The sequence below is a fragment of the Manis pentadactyla genome, chromosome 2, assembly GCF_030020395.1.
Source record: "Manis pentadactyla isolate mManPen7 chromosome 2, mManPen7.hap1, whole genome shotgun sequence".
NCBI classification, from domain to species: Eukaryota; Metazoa; Chordata; class Mammalia; order Pholidota; family Manidae; genus Manis; species Manis pentadactyla.
Window position 1 is genome coordinate 87,372,789 of NC_080020.1, and position 15,611 is coordinate 87,388,399.

General features: G+C 37.4%; 1 protein-coding gene across 5 annotated transcripts in view; it reads right to left on the reverse strand.

Moving 5' to 3' along the window:
* MCCC2 (methylcrotonyl-CoA carboxylase subunit 2) overlaps positions 1-3,613 on the reverse strand; it is a 53,889-nt gene extending 50,276 nt beyond the window's left edge. For 3 of the 5 annotated variants that reach the window (XM_057494504.1, XM_057494506.1, XM_036887788.2), the window contains exons 1-2: positions 3,323-3,612; positions 1,563-1,629 (exon numbers count right to left, since the gene is read on the reverse strand). In XM_057494504.1, coding sequence (XP_057350487.1) covers positions 1,563-1,629; positions 3,323-3,451 — 196 coding nt within the window. In that variant the 5' untranslated portion in view covers positions 3,452-3,612. Of the gene's footprint in view, positions 1-1,562; positions 1,630-3,322 lie in introns of all 5 variants that reach the window. The other 2 variants (XM_057494508.1, XM_036887786.2) reach the window with 1 other exon arrangement.
* Positions 3,614-15,611: the final 11,998 nt, after the last annotated feature.

Below are 15,611 nucleotides of genomic sequence, written 5' to 3' on the forward strand. Positions count from 1 at the left end.
CATATCCTGAAAGGAGAATTGATGGGCAGGCAGACTGAGTCCCCTACAAGTGATGGGGATCCTGGGTCCAGTCAACACTGCCTTTCTATGGTTTGGTTACAGGAACCGAACGCTGCTTTCTGGATTAAACAGCATTGATTTGGATTTCTGATACCAAAGAGACTGAATAAAGCCATTCTCAAAATAATATTCTTAATATGTTATTAGTATCTAATCTAGAAGGAGCAATATGCTGTTTAGGGCCTTCATTTAAAAAACAAATTCTCCCCAGAAACTTCACAGATAGAACGGGAGCAGTTATTGCCATCTGAATAAGGTCTCTGCTTCAACTGGTCCCAGACAGTTTCCTATCTGTTTGTTCATGTCATGGTAACATTTTAGAGAATTTGACTGATTTTGACCCCAAACTGCCATATTAAAAAGAGACCAAGATATTTCAAATGGATTTCATTTTCTGTTCTTTTTAATTAATTTTGATTACTCTATTAAAACAAAAGAAGATAGATATGTGTGCTTGGAATGAATAATGCCTGTAATTCACAGACCCACTCCTAAGTCTCAAGTTATAAATGAAGTACTGAAAATTTACAAGAGAGATTAAATAATTGGACCAATGCTACTTAATTATTACAACAAGCAGGTCTAGCTCTTCACTCTCAGAATTCTACAAAGGACCAAAATACTGAGCTTATTTCTTCCCTAATACACTACACAAATGAACAGACAACTTTTGATGGTTTCTCTATTAATTTGCTGTTAACCAGTCACCTTGGCTCCATCCTTAATGTCAGAGAAACAAAATACTATAAATAACATTTTTATTTAAATTAAAAAGAAATCCATCAAGTTTTCTCTGATGACTTCTACTGGGAGTCTATCCTATGAATGTGGTAAGAACATATCTAAGAATGTAGCAATACTCTTAAATCATGGATTTACAGAGAAAATAAATTATATCTATGAGGATATTGGAGAGAATTCTTTTTAAATGAAGACTATAAAATTCATATAGCACCTCCTAAATTAGGTACTTATAATACATCAAGAATCTTATTTTGGAAATGGCCTTCAGTTTCAAGTCACATGGTCTTCTAGAGTAAACTGTCATATACACCAATAATACCAGAATACAATGTGGTATTTTTTATATTTTATATTCATCCCTGTGATGCAATTTTTTCCAAGCCAAAAAAAAAATCTATTATGTCCAAAATTTAAAAATGTAACACAGCAGAACATGCATAATCATGCGAAGTTTAGGATTAGTATGAATATGGTTAATGAACAGAAAATTTCAGTGTGATGCTGTGGCTAAAACAAAAACTTAAAAGACAATAGTTAAAGAATTGATGAATTTCAATTTCTACTTATCTCCAAACAGCAGCAGTGCTGTTTGAACAGAAAAGCTGGCCAAGTCATCAGAGGCGGGGGAATGTCTGCATACCAACAAATGCACAGTCTTGAAGACTCAGAAGTTTAATGTTACTACTTCTTCCTAAACCAGTAACTATAAAGGGGTATCTTAATTAAAAGCATAATTTAGAGAATAAATGAGTTTTTACCTAGTTTTATGTACTGTGCTCGTTCATGGAGTTGACTTACTAGTGCCTTCATCTGTTCATAGTTTTCCTAAAACAGAAATAGAGGGAGAGTAGTATTAGAAGGCAATCATCTTTTTTTACCAAAATAAAGGTTAAATCGAACATCACGTGCCAACCCCACATGGCCTCCACACCAGGCCACTCCTCAGCCACAAGGTCTCCGTGCTGGGCCACTCCATCAGATGGAAAAGCTCCATTCCTGTCTCTATTTTTGTTCAAACTCTTCTTCACTCCCACAACCCCTCCCTGGTCCATCTATCCAAATCTCACTCCTCTTTTAAAGTCTAATTCATGGTCTATCTCATCTCCAACATCACTTCTGGCTACTCTGGCTCATTTTAATATCAAGGTCCAATGAACTCATTCCTTCCTAGCACATCTTTCTGTAACCATCTTTCAAGCTTTACACACCATTTAGCACAATGCACCATAGTTACCTGCTTGCTTTCCCATCTACCCCACAAAATGATACTTGCACTCCTACACATCTATACCAAATATCTAAAATAGTGCCTACAGAACACCTTATTTCTGAATTAAACATTCCCTCCTGCCCCCCAGGAATCCAAAGACTTTTAGAAAACTTTCATTAGATACTGTTCCTGTCTCATAGCCTGTTGATTTTCTTTGAACTTCCTTGTTCCCCTAAAGGAATGTCTTCTCTGAAAGTTACTTGCACAACTTAAATGTTATCTGTACAGGCTTAGAAACCATGGGACAGATGGAAATTTTCCAGTTGTGATACCTCACAAGTTAAAAGGCAATAGCTGAAGAATTGTCAGATTTATAGAGATAGATTCCACATATGAGGATATTGGGGAGAATTCTTTTTAAATGAAGACTATAAAATTCATATAGCACCTCCTAAATTAGGTACTTGTAATATATTAAAAATCTTATTTTGGAAATGGCCTTTAGTTTCAAGTCACATTGTCTTCTACAATAAACTGTCATATATACCAATAATACCAGAATACAATGTGGTATTTGTTTACATTTTATATTCCTCCCTGTGATGCAATCTTTTCCTAAGCAAAAAAAAAAAAAAAAGAAGTCTATTATGTCCAAAATTTAAAAATGGAAAATAACAATAATCTACCAAGCTTTTTAGGAAATCTCATTTATTTAATTAGCAATAAACCCACATAGCTGTTTCTTTGACCTTCTGATACCTCCCAGTCCAAGAAAGGCCATTCAAAGATACCGTGGAATAAGTGTTTTCTATTAACATAACCAACTATTTGGCTAAATTCTGGCAAGCACAGCTCAAAGTTAGCTGTGCTAGGCCAATGTTCCCAAAACTGACTGCCCACCAAGCCCCTGAGAACTTCACTAACGATGCAAACACCAGGACCCCACCCCAGAAACCCAAAAAGGTGCAAGGTGGGACATAAGGCAGCAGCTATACAGCTCCCGAAGTGAGAGTTCAGCCAATTTTTCAGAACCGCTTATTTCCAAGACACGAAGTACACGGACAGTGCTAAAAGTGAACTAAAGTGCCTTTTACTTGAATTGCTTTTCAAATTTCACGACCCCCCTAGTGTGCCCCACAATCATAACTGGGGCTCCAGATAGAAGAAGATCAATTGTTAAAGTGAGCTCCCCCTCCACCTGCTTCCTACTCCGGCCAGCGTCCAGTCCTGTCGGTCCCGCAGGTGGAAGGGGAAATTAGAGACTCGGGCCGGGGACTCCAGGCCCGCGGAGGCGCTCACCCAGCCTACCTGATACACGGCAGAGCCCGAGTCCGGCTGGGTGCCCAGGGTGGCCACCGAGTCCCCGTGATAGACGCGCAGTCCCGGGGCAGCGGCGCGGGCGCACGGCCGCAGGGCTGACCTCAGGGTGGCCCACATGGCAGCAGGCAGAGAGCGAGGAGCACGAGGAAGCCCGCGCGGGCTCCCAGCGGCCGGCCTCCGCTCCGCGTCCCCAGACTCGGGCTACGGCTCAGCTGGCACCCCCACCGCACCAGCTAGCCTGAAACCTCCCAGATTCTCAGGCCAGCGCCGGCACGTGCCTGTTCACACCACCCGTGATTGGTCAGCTATGCGCGCCACGCCTTCCTAACTCAGCCAATAAGGGATAGAGGTGCAGCCCCGCGAGGCCCTGTCCCATCGCGAGCCCAGGAGCTCGGTGGCTCCCGGGGAGGAGCGACTGCTTTCTGGGGCGTTGCGCTAAGCTGTGGTTGAATTTTTTGGAAATGGGTCTGTTTATTTTCTGTGCTATTTTTTTCTTCCCCTGCTAATAGAAAGGGTATTCCAGGATTTGAGTAAGTTCGTCTTTATATGACAGCTGGAAACTGAGCGGGCATTAAGCTGCTTTAAAAAATAAACGCCTTAGAGGAAATACGTATTTATCCATTCATTCAACAAGTACTTCTTCAATGTCTCCTGTGTCAGGCAGGTACTTTTTGGCGCTGGGAATTCAGTGACGAAACAGGTAAAGTGCCTCCTTTTGTAAAGTAGACCACAAACAAGTAAACTAAAATTAAAATTCTAATAATGGTAAATTACAGCATAGATATACAACCATACATTATGCAACTATAGGGTACTTCTAAAACTGTGCCTATAACAAATCTGGGCTTCCCTCACTTACTAGACAGTGAGAAAAAATTAACCGTGTTTAGCCCGTTTAAGTCTGATCCATTTTGAATTAATTTTTGTACATGGTGTTTGATTAAAGGTCCAACTTCATTCTTTTGTATGTGGATATCCAGTCTTCCCAGCACCATTTGTTAAAAGACCGTCTTTTCCCATTGAATAGTCTTGGCATCCTTGTCAAAAAGTATTTCACCATAGATGCAGCAGTTTGTTTCTGGGCTTTCTATTCTATTCCCCACTGGTCTATTTGTCTGTATGCCAGTACCATATAGTTTTGATTACTGAAGCTTTGTAGAAATTTTTGAAATCAGTAAGAGTCTTGCAGCTTTGTTTTTCTTCACTTTTCCTTTTTTGGCTATTCAGAGTCCTATGAGATTCCATATTAATTTTAGGATGGATTTTTCTCTTTCTGCAAAAAAAAATGTCATCAAGATTTTTATAGGGATTGCATTGAATCTGTTGATTACATTAGGTAATATTGACAACCTAATAATATTGTCTTACAGTCCATGAACATGGAATGTGTTGTGATGTACTATGCTTCTTTCATTTCTTTCAGCAATGTTTTGTAGTTTTCATTGCGTAAGCCTTTCACCTCCTTGGTTAATTCTTACGTTATTCTTTTTGGTGCTACTGTAAATGGAATTATTTTTATAATTTCCTTTTCAAAAGCAACTGATTTTTGTGTGTTGGCTTTCTTAGGGTGCTACTTTGCCGAATTCGTTCATTAGTTTTAATAGGTGTGTGTGTGTGTGTGGTCTTTAGAGTTTCTACACATATCATCTGTGAACAGACACAATTTTCCCGTTTCCTTTCCGACTTGGATGCCTTTTATTTCCCATTTTTGCCTAATTGCTCTGCCTCGGACTCTTAGGACTATGTTGCATAAATGTGGCAAAAGTGGACATTTTTGCCTTGTTCCTGATCTTAGAGAAAAACCTTTCAGTTTTTCATCATTGAGTGTGATGTAGCTTTTATGACTATTCATTTCTTTATCCTTGTTTTTTATTATGAAAAAGTGAATTTTTCTGTATCAATTGACATGATCATTTGTTTTCTTCTTCATTCTGTTAATGTGCTATATTACATTGATCAATTTTGTTATGTTGAACCATCCTTGTATTCCAGGGATAAACCACACTTCATCATGGTGTATAATCCTTTTAATATGCTGCTGAACTCAGTTTGCCAGTATTTTATTGAGGATTTTTGCATTAATGTTCATAAGGGATATTAAACTGTAGTGTTTTCTTGTAGTGTTTTTGTCTGCCTTTGGTATCAGCATAATGCTGACCTCCTAGAATGAGGTAGGAAGTGTTCCCTTCTTTTCAATTTTTTGGAGGTGTTTGAGATGAATTGAATCAGTTCTTTAAGAGTTTGATGGAATTCATCTGTGAAGCCATCAAGTCCAGTGATTTTCTTGTTGGGAGATTTTTTTATTACTGATTCAATCTTGTTACTAGTTATAGATCTATTCAGGTTTCTATTTCTTCATTATGTAGTCTCAGTGGGTTTTGTCTCCTTAAAATTTGTCCATTCCATCTAGGTAATCCAGTATTTGGGTGCACAATTGTTCATTGTATTCAGATTTACCTTTTACTTTTAATTTTTCTTTACAAATTTTAATTTTTAAGGGAATTTAGTATTTCAACTTTTATGATGGAAATAAAGATGTTTTTACCTCCTTCTTCCAAAAATGACCCTGAAGTAACAAAGGAACACACACACACAAAAAAAAAATTATATCCCACCTTCAATTAAGTGAAGAAATATATGAAGACAGTAGACAAAAATATGAATTCACTGAGCAGAATGAAGGAAATGAAATCTTACCGCTAGCAGTGGAAGACACAAACAAGTAACAAGGTAATTTGCCTCCCAGAAATCCCTGTAAGGCTCAGGAATCATGATACCAGATCCACACAGAGAAAGTTATGAATGGGGGGTGGAGAGAGGCAGTGAAGACCAAGAAACAATGGAACCACTTAAACATCTGTAAGAAGTAGTTAGAACCCCAGGCTCCATTCCCACTTTGCCCAAAAGATAGAAGTTATATGTTCTCTGGAAAACTGAATCTGAGATATTCCAAATTTAGTCACTAGGCAGGAGTGAAGTGCCAGATTGAAACCAGAGAGATTAAGTGAAAATCTGAAATCAAGAGAGCTTCTGGCCCCAATTTCCTTTTCCCACCCAGTTCTAAAATGCTGGCTACCAGCATTTATACATATACATACATACATACATATATATATACATACATACATACATACATACATATACATATATATACGTGTGTGTGTGTGTGTGTGTGTATATATATATATATGAAGGACCCTAGTGAAACCTTACCATTTCACAGAAAAGATCTACAGAGTAACAAGTTTAGCAATGAAGAAGCCCTCTAGAAAATAATTACAATTAACCTACAAATTGACATGTCCTACAACACTCCAATAAGATTGTAAAAGTTCCCAATCAGCTTTTTAGAAATTTCTCTAATGTATATAAATGGATACCCAAGGATCAACAGGCATTTGGAGAAAGCTTTTAACATGAAAAAAAGACACCCACAACCAAGAAAACAAAACCAAAAGCACCTCAGAAGAAACCAGCAGTGCAGGGAATATAAGAAACTAATAACATCCTTAGAGAAATGAAAAAATATTGCATCCACGAAACAAGAACAAGACTGTGAAAAAATAGAGAGAAAAAGCTTTTGGAAATAAAAATATGAAATCAAAAATTTTTACAGTTTGTACAAGAGAAGGAAATATAGAAATAAAATTATAAACTTCATTTCAAATTTAAACCTTGGCTAAAAATGCAACCAAAGCTAGAGGTTGCAAGCTTTAATTAGCCATTTCATGAGAAATTATTAGAAGGATGGGAAAACAGATGCTCTAAGGTGACAAGATACTCTGCTAACCATTACATTTATCAATAAAAGTGGTTAGCCAGTATTTCCCAGTTGGCATTAAAGTTAATAATTAATGTTATGCTTATCTAAAAATTCTACCTGTTTATACTCACCCTAAGTATCTTACATTATAATTGAGTATCTGCTAAGAACAAGAAATATTTCTATAATATTGAAAGGCTTACTGTAATAGCTCCAAGGGTTGGTTTGAAACCTTAAGACTGAGAATGTTATAAAATATACCTTTGCTAAAATCTTAATTGCAATAGAAAAACCCATTGTTTTTCTATGTTCCAGCATAAACAATTGGAAAATAAGATTTTAAAAACACCATTTATGATGGCATTGAAGAACATCAAGTACTTACAAGTAAATCTAAACATGCCATTTCTAGATAATACACAAGAAAAAAAACTACCAAAAACTCTGTACAAAAATATTTATAGTTAGCTTTATTCAAAATAGCCAAAATTTGTAAACCCAATAGGAAAATGGGTAGAAAATTGTGGCATAATCATGTAATATGGTAAATTCATAAAATGGAATACAACTCAGCAACAAAAGGGAACTACTAACATGCTACAGAATGAATGAATCCCCAAGACATGTTGAGTAAAAGTAACCAGACACAAAAGAATACATTTTATATGGTTTCATACACATAAAGTTCACAACCAAGCAAAACTTATTTGTGGGTGGGAGTGAGGTTAAGGTTTAGGGGAACTTCCTGGGGTGATGAAAGTCTTTTATGTTTATTTTTGGGGTGGTTACAGAATGACTTGTGCTCCAGGAAAAGGGAATCTAAACCAGGACAGAGGGATAGGGAATTCAGAGTAACAGCAGAGGCATGTCCCAGGATGACAGTTGTACTGTGCATGGAGACTGATGAAGCCAATAGTCCGGATTACAACAGGGTATTTTACTTTAAATCACCAAATTAAAACTCCAGAAAGTTCTCCAGGAAAAAAAAAACTATCTGACACTTTGACCATGAGGAAAACTATAAGTAGAGGCATTTTACAGACTTTCTGGAGGTTATGCAAATTTAGGTTTAAAAACAAAACAAAACCCAAAGCAAATGAAAAAGTGAAGCAATTATTAACTCCAAGAAAAAACAAAATATGCCAGAAATCTCATCTTAGTTCATTATGTGGTACAGCAGTGAATACATACTACTAAAACAATGAAAATACATGATATGGATCAGTACCTAATTGTGTTTAACAAATTGTGAGAAAGCAGGAAGGAAGAAGAGAGGGGGGAGTTGTAAGAAAGCTAAAATTCTTATATACCATAATAAAAAGTCAACTGGTAATGACTGATATTCATAAGAGATAACAGAATAGTCACGTAAAAAATACATAATACCAGAAGAAACAGCTTGAAAATTTCTAGCACTAACTTGACTTTTAAAGTCATGTGTAATACTTGATTTTTAAAAACATGAAACAATGCATTTTAAGAGGTTAGTATAGTGCCGAGCAAACAAAAGGTAGCTTGTTGTTTTGAAAAAGAAACAGGTTTTTTTAAATCTGGGAAAGAAGAAATGAAGGTAAACAAAATTCAGAGTGAGTTTAGTACACACAAAACATGTTACAAAATATTGTACTGTTACAAGTTGGCTCCAAATTTAGCTCTCCATTACCAAAAACCACACAAGGATTCACACAGCCCATATAAAATAATCAGGCCAGTTGAATAGACTCCCAATCCTGGCACTGAGGCCAAGGAGAACTGTCTCCTATAGATTCTCATAAGTAGGAGAATGGATAATATAATGAAGTCCACCACATCATTACAGTAAAAATAACAATTTATTTAGGCTTTTAGACTATTTCACATGTCCTAAATGGGAGCAGACAAAACAATGTAGCCTACAGAGCCCTTTGATGATCTGACAAAATCCAAGAATTTTGTCTATCTGGAAAAATGGATAAACTACCTTTTACAAAAACATAGACAAGTACTTCTCTCAGCTAAATTTTTTGACCAAAATTATGCCACTATTAACTTTGGAAGTCCAGGTTTATATTAGAGGACAAAATTTTCCCATTTGTTTTCCTTTACAGAGAAAAAAAAATGGAAAGAAAAAAACATTAAGAGATAGAGTTCTCAATATCTAAAAATTCAATATATAAGAAGTAGAGATTCAAGATGACAGCGTGAGAGGTGAGATGGAGAACTCACAAATAGTAGTCGCAAAACCACACATAGTACGAAAATATACTTAATACATCTAACCCTAAAAAAGCAACAAGAAGGCTAAACCAGACTCCATACAGACCTCATGAAAAGAGCAGACCTCAGGAAACATGGTAACATAAGAAAGCCTTAATCCGGCAGGACCCAGGCCATTCCCCCACCCCAGCTCACCAGAGAGAGGAAGAGAAACGGAAGCAGGGAGGGGTAGAAGCCTGGGAATGCTGAACACCTGGCCCTGGAGATCTGCTTTGCAAGTAGAAACCTACATTGTGTGGTGCTCTGGAGTTTGGGGAGCTGGGACAGGCGCAATGCTTGAGAGACTGAGATTCCGGCTGTTTGTGGAGGACAGGATCCACATCCGGCCGCTCTGTGACAGAGGAAAGGCAGGCACTTTGAGAGGCTTCCCAGCAGTGAGAGAGCTGCTGAAGGGGCAAGGTTTGCATGGAGCTTGCTGCGTGGGAGAAGGGAGAGCTGGACAAGGTTGTCTGGGCACTCTCTGCCCAGTATGCTGGGAACTTTGAGGAGCTTCAGGCACCCCATCCCCCTGGCTGGCTGCCCAGCTCCGAGGCCCCCCACTTTGATGTGCAGCCTGCTGAGGCTTCTTCCTGGCCTGACAGCACCAGCTCGCAAACTGAGAGAGTCACTGCACTGGTGTCAGGCCAGCGAGAGGGGAGGCTCTGCCTATAACAGCTAGAGACACAAAGCACAGAGGCTTACACCTGTGTGCTTGGCCCACTGGCTCTGGTACTGGAGAGGGACACCACAGACGGGAATCAGGAAACAGATCTTTCCTCCCCCAGGCTCCAGCGCTGCTACCCTACAAACCCAAACCCAACTCTAGGGGCTGAGCAGCTCCAGGGACTGGAGCTTCTGGGCACTAGTGGGCACCACACAGAAATATGAAACGACAAAAGAACCTGGTTCAGACCAAAATCTCACAAACCCCAGAAAAAGGGCCAAATGAAACTGAACTCACCAAACTTCCTGAGAGTTCAAAATAAAAATAATAACCATGCTTATAGAGGTATAGAAAAATATTCAAGAACTCAGGAACGAATTTAGTTGGAGATTCAATCATTAAGAAATTCCATATCTGCAATGGAACATACAATGGAGGGATTTAAAAGCAGATTAGATGTGGTAGAAGAGACTGTAAATGGAATAGAAATTAGAGAAGAGGAATACAAAGAAGCTGAGGCACAAAGAGAAAAAAGAATTTCTAAGAATGAAAGAATATTGAGATAACTGTGTGACCAATTTAAATGGAACAATATTTGCATTATAGGGGTACCCAAAGAAGAAGAGAGAGAAAAAGGGATAGAAAGTGTCATTGAGGAGGTAATTGCTTAAAATTTCCCTAATCTGGGGAAGGAGATAGTCTCTCAGGCCATGGAGAGCCACAGATCTCCTAACACAAGGGACCCAAGGAAGACAACATCAAGACATATAATAATTAAAACAGCAAATATAAAGGATACAGGCCAAAATTTAGAAGCAGCTAGAGAAAAAAGATCACATACAAAGGAAAACCCATCAGGCTATCATCAGACTTCCTAACAGAAACCCTCCACACCAGAAGGGAGTGGCATGATGTATTTAAAGCAATGAAGCAGAAGGGCCTAGAACCAAGAATACTCTACCCAGCAAGATTATCATTTAAATTTGAAGGAGGGATTAAACGATTTTCAGATAAGCAAAAGCTGAGAGAATTTACCTCCCACAAACCACCTCTACAGTGCATTTTGGAGGGACTCCTATAGATGGAAGTATTCCTAAGGCTAAATAGATGTAACCCAAGAGATAGACGAAGAGCACAGAATATGATTCATACCATACAAAGAATGGAGGAGGAAGAAAAAGGAGGGGAAAAAAAAGAACCTTTAGGTTGAGTTTGTAATAGCACACGAAGTGAGTTAAATTAGACTGTTAGGTAGTAAGGAAATTACCCTTGAAACTTTGGTAACCATGAATCTAAAGCCTGCAATGGCAATAAGTACGTACCTATCGATAATCACCCTAAATGTAAATGGTCTGAATACACCAATCAAAAGACATAGAGTCACTGAATGAATAAAAAGACAGGATCCATCTATATGCTGCCTACAAGAGACTCACTTCAAACTGAAAGACATACAGACTGAAAGTAAAGGGATGGAAAAAGATATTTCATGCAACTAATAGGGAGAAAAAAGCAGGAGTTGCAGTACTTGTATCACACAAAATAGACTTCAAAACAAAGAAAGTCACAAGAGACAAAGAAGAACATTACATAATGATAAAAAGGTCAGTCCAACAAGAGGATATAACTATTATAAATATCTATGCACCCAACACAGGAGCACCTACATATGTGAAACAAATACTAACAAAATTAAAGGGGGAAATAGAATGCAATGCATTCATTTTAGGAGACTTCAACACACCACTCACTCCAAAGGACAGATCAACCAGACAGAAAATAAGAGACTGAAGCACTGAACAACATATCAGAACAGATGGACCTGACGGATATCTACAGAGCACTCCATCCAAAAGCAACAGGATACACATTCTTCTCAAGTACACATGAAACATTTTCAACAGATCATACACAAGGCCACAAAAAGAGTCTCAGTAAATTCAAAGACTGAAATTGTACCAACCGCCTTCTCAGATCACAAAGGTATGAAACTAGAAATAAATTACACAAAGAAAATGAAAAAGCCCACAAACACATGGAGGCATAACAACATGCTCCTAAATAATTAATGGATCAATGACCAAATAAAAGCAGAGATCAAGCAATATATGGAGACAAATGAAAACAATTCAACACCACAAAAATCTGTAGGATGCACTGAAGGCTGTGCTAAGAGGGAAATATATTACAATACAGGCCTACCTCAGGAAAGAACAATCCAAAAAGAACAGTCTAAACTCACCATCAATGAAACTAGAAAAGGAAGAACAAATGAGGCCCAAAGTCAGTAGAAGGAGGGACATAATAAAGATTAAAACAGAAATAAGTAAAATTGAGAATAAAACATTACAAAGAATCAATAAAAGCAGGAGCTGGTTGTTCAAGAAAATAAACAAAATAGATAAACCCCTAGCCAGACTTATCAAGAAAAAAAGAGAGTCTACACACATAAACAGAATCAGAAATGAGAAAGAAAAAGTCACTACAGACACTGAAGAAATACAAAGAATTATTAGAGACTACTATGAAAACCTATATGCTAATAAGCTGGAAAACCTAGAAGAAATAGACAACTTTCTAGAAAAATACAACCTTCCAAGGTTGACCCAGGAAGAAACAGAAAATCTGAACAGATCAATTACCAGCAAAGAAATTGAATTGGTAATCAAAAAACTAGCTAAGAAAAAAATTCCTGTACCAGATGGTTTCACTGCTGAATTTTATCAAACATTTAGTGAACACCTAATACCCATCCTCCTTAAAATATTCCAAAAAGTAGAAGAGGAGGGAATACTCCCAAACTCATTCTATGAAGCCAAAAGCACTCTAATACCAAAACCAGGCAAACACACCACAAAAAAAAGAAAATTATAGACTAATATCCCTGATGAACATATATTCAAAAATATTCAACAAAATATTAGCAAACCAAATTCAAAAATACATAAAAAGATCATCCATCATGATCAAGTGGGATTCATCACAGGGATGCAAGGATGGTACATTTGAAAATCCACCATCATCATCCACTACATCAACAAAAAGGTCAAAAACCACATGATCATCTCCATAGATGCTGAAAAAGCATTCAACAAAATTCAACATCCATTCATGATAAAAACTCTCAACAAAATGGGTATAGAGGGCAAGTACATCAACATAATAAAAGCCATATATGACAAACCCACAGCCAACATTATACTTAATAGCGAGAAGCTGAAATATCTTCCTTTAAATCAGAAACAAGACAAGGATTTCCCGCTCTCCCCGCTTTTATTGAACATAGTTCTGCACGTTCTAGCCAGGGCAATCAGACAACACAAAGAAATAAAAGGCATCCAGATTAGTAAGGAAGAAGTCAAACTGTCCCTGTTTGCAGATGACATGATATTATACATAAAAAACCCTAAGGAATCCACTCTAAAACTACTATATCTAATATCTGAATTCAGCAAAGTTGCAGGATACAAAATTAACAAACAGAAATCTGTTGCTTTTCTATACACTAATGATGAACTAGCAGAAAGAGAAATCAGGAAAAAAATTCCATTCACAATTGCATCAAAAAGAATAAATTACCTTGGAATAAATGTAACCAAGGAAGTGAAAAACCTATACCCTGAAACCTACAAGACACTCTTAAGAGAAATTAGAGGATGCTAATAAATGGAAATTCATCCCATGCACTTGGGCAGGAAGAATTAATATTGTCAAAATGGCCATCCTGACTAAAGCAATCTATAGATTCAATGCAATCCCTATCAAAATACCAACTGCATTCTTCAATGAACTAGAGCAAATAGTTCTAAAATTCACAAAAGACCCTGAATAGCCAAAGCAATCCTGAGAAGGAAGAATAAAGCAAGGGGAATTACGCTCCCTGACTTCAAGCTCTACTACAAAGCCACAGTAATCAAGACATTTTGGTACTGGCACAAGAACAGACCCATAGATCTCTATAACAGAATACAGAGCCCAAATATTAACCCAAACATATAGGGTCAATTAATATATGATAAAGGAGCCATGAATATACAATTGGGGAAATGACAGCCTCTTCAACAGCTGGTGTTGGCAAAACTGGACAGCTACATGTAGGAGAATGAAACTGGATTATTGTCTGACACCATACACAAAAGTAAACTCAAAATGGATCAAAGACCTGAATGTAAGTCATGAAACCATAAAACTTGTAGAAAAAAACATAGGCAAAAATCTCTTGGACATAAACATGAGCAACTTCTTCATGAACATATCTCCCCGAGCAAGGGAAACAAAAATAAAAATGAACAAGTGGGACTATATCAAACTAAAAGCTTCTGTACAGCAAAGGACACCATCAGTAGAACAAAAAGACATCCTACAGTATGGGAGAATATATTCATAAATGACAGATCCAATAAGGGGTTGACATCCAAAATATATAGAGCTCATGCACCTCAACAAACAAAAAGCAAATAATCCAATTAAAAAATGGGCAGAGGAGCTGGACACTTCTCCATAGAAGAAATTCAGATGGGCAACAGGCACATGAAAAAATGCTCCACATCACTAGTCATCAAAGAAATGCAAATTAAAACCACAAGACAAACAACAAATGCTGACAAGGATGTGGAGAAAGGGGAACCCTCCTACATTGCTGGTGGGAATGTAAAGTAGTTTAACCATTGTGGAAAGCAATGTGGAGGTTCCTTAAAAAACTCAAAATAGAAATACCATTTGACCCAGGAATTCCACTTCTAGGAATTTACCCTAACAATGCAGCAGCCCAGTTTGAAAAAGACAGATGCAGCCCTATGTTTATCGCAGCACTATTTACAATAGCCAGGAAATGGAAGCAACCTAAGTGTCCATCAGTAGATGAATGGATAAAGAAGCTGTGGTATATATACACAATGGAATATTATTCAGCCATAAGAAAACAAATCCTACCATTTGCAACAACATGGATGGAGCTAGAGCATATTATGCTCAGTGAAATAAGCCAGGCAGAGAAAGACAAGTACCAAATGATTTCACTCATATGTGGAGTATAAGAACAAAGAAAAAAACTGAAGGAACAAAACAGCAGCAGATTCACAGAACCCAAGAATGGACTAACAGTTACAAAAGGGAAAGGGATGGGGGAGGATGGGTGGAAGGGAGGTGTAAGGAGGAAAAAGGGGCATTACAATTAGCACACATAATGTAGCCAGAGTGGACACGGGAAAGGCAGTATACATAGAGAAGACAAGTAATGATTCTATAGCATCTTACTACGCTGATGGACAGTGACTGTAATGGGGTATGTCGTGAGGAGTTGATAATAGGGGGAGTCTAGTAACCATAGTGTTGTTCAAGTAATTGTACATTAATGATACCAAAATATTTTAAAAAAAGAAGTAAATAAAAAAATTAGCAACTCTTCCTATGTCCCAAATGTGGCGGAAAGTCTATTCTTTATTCTTGTAGGATCAAAAAAAAGAGCCCTCAGAGAATGCATATAAGAAAAATAAGTTTTTCCAGTTTTACTATATTTTTATGAAAAAAGTATACACTATAGTTGAAAAACTGACAAGTTCTGGTTTAATATTAATATCTTTATTAAGTCATTTGAAAAGAAAAAGACACAGAAA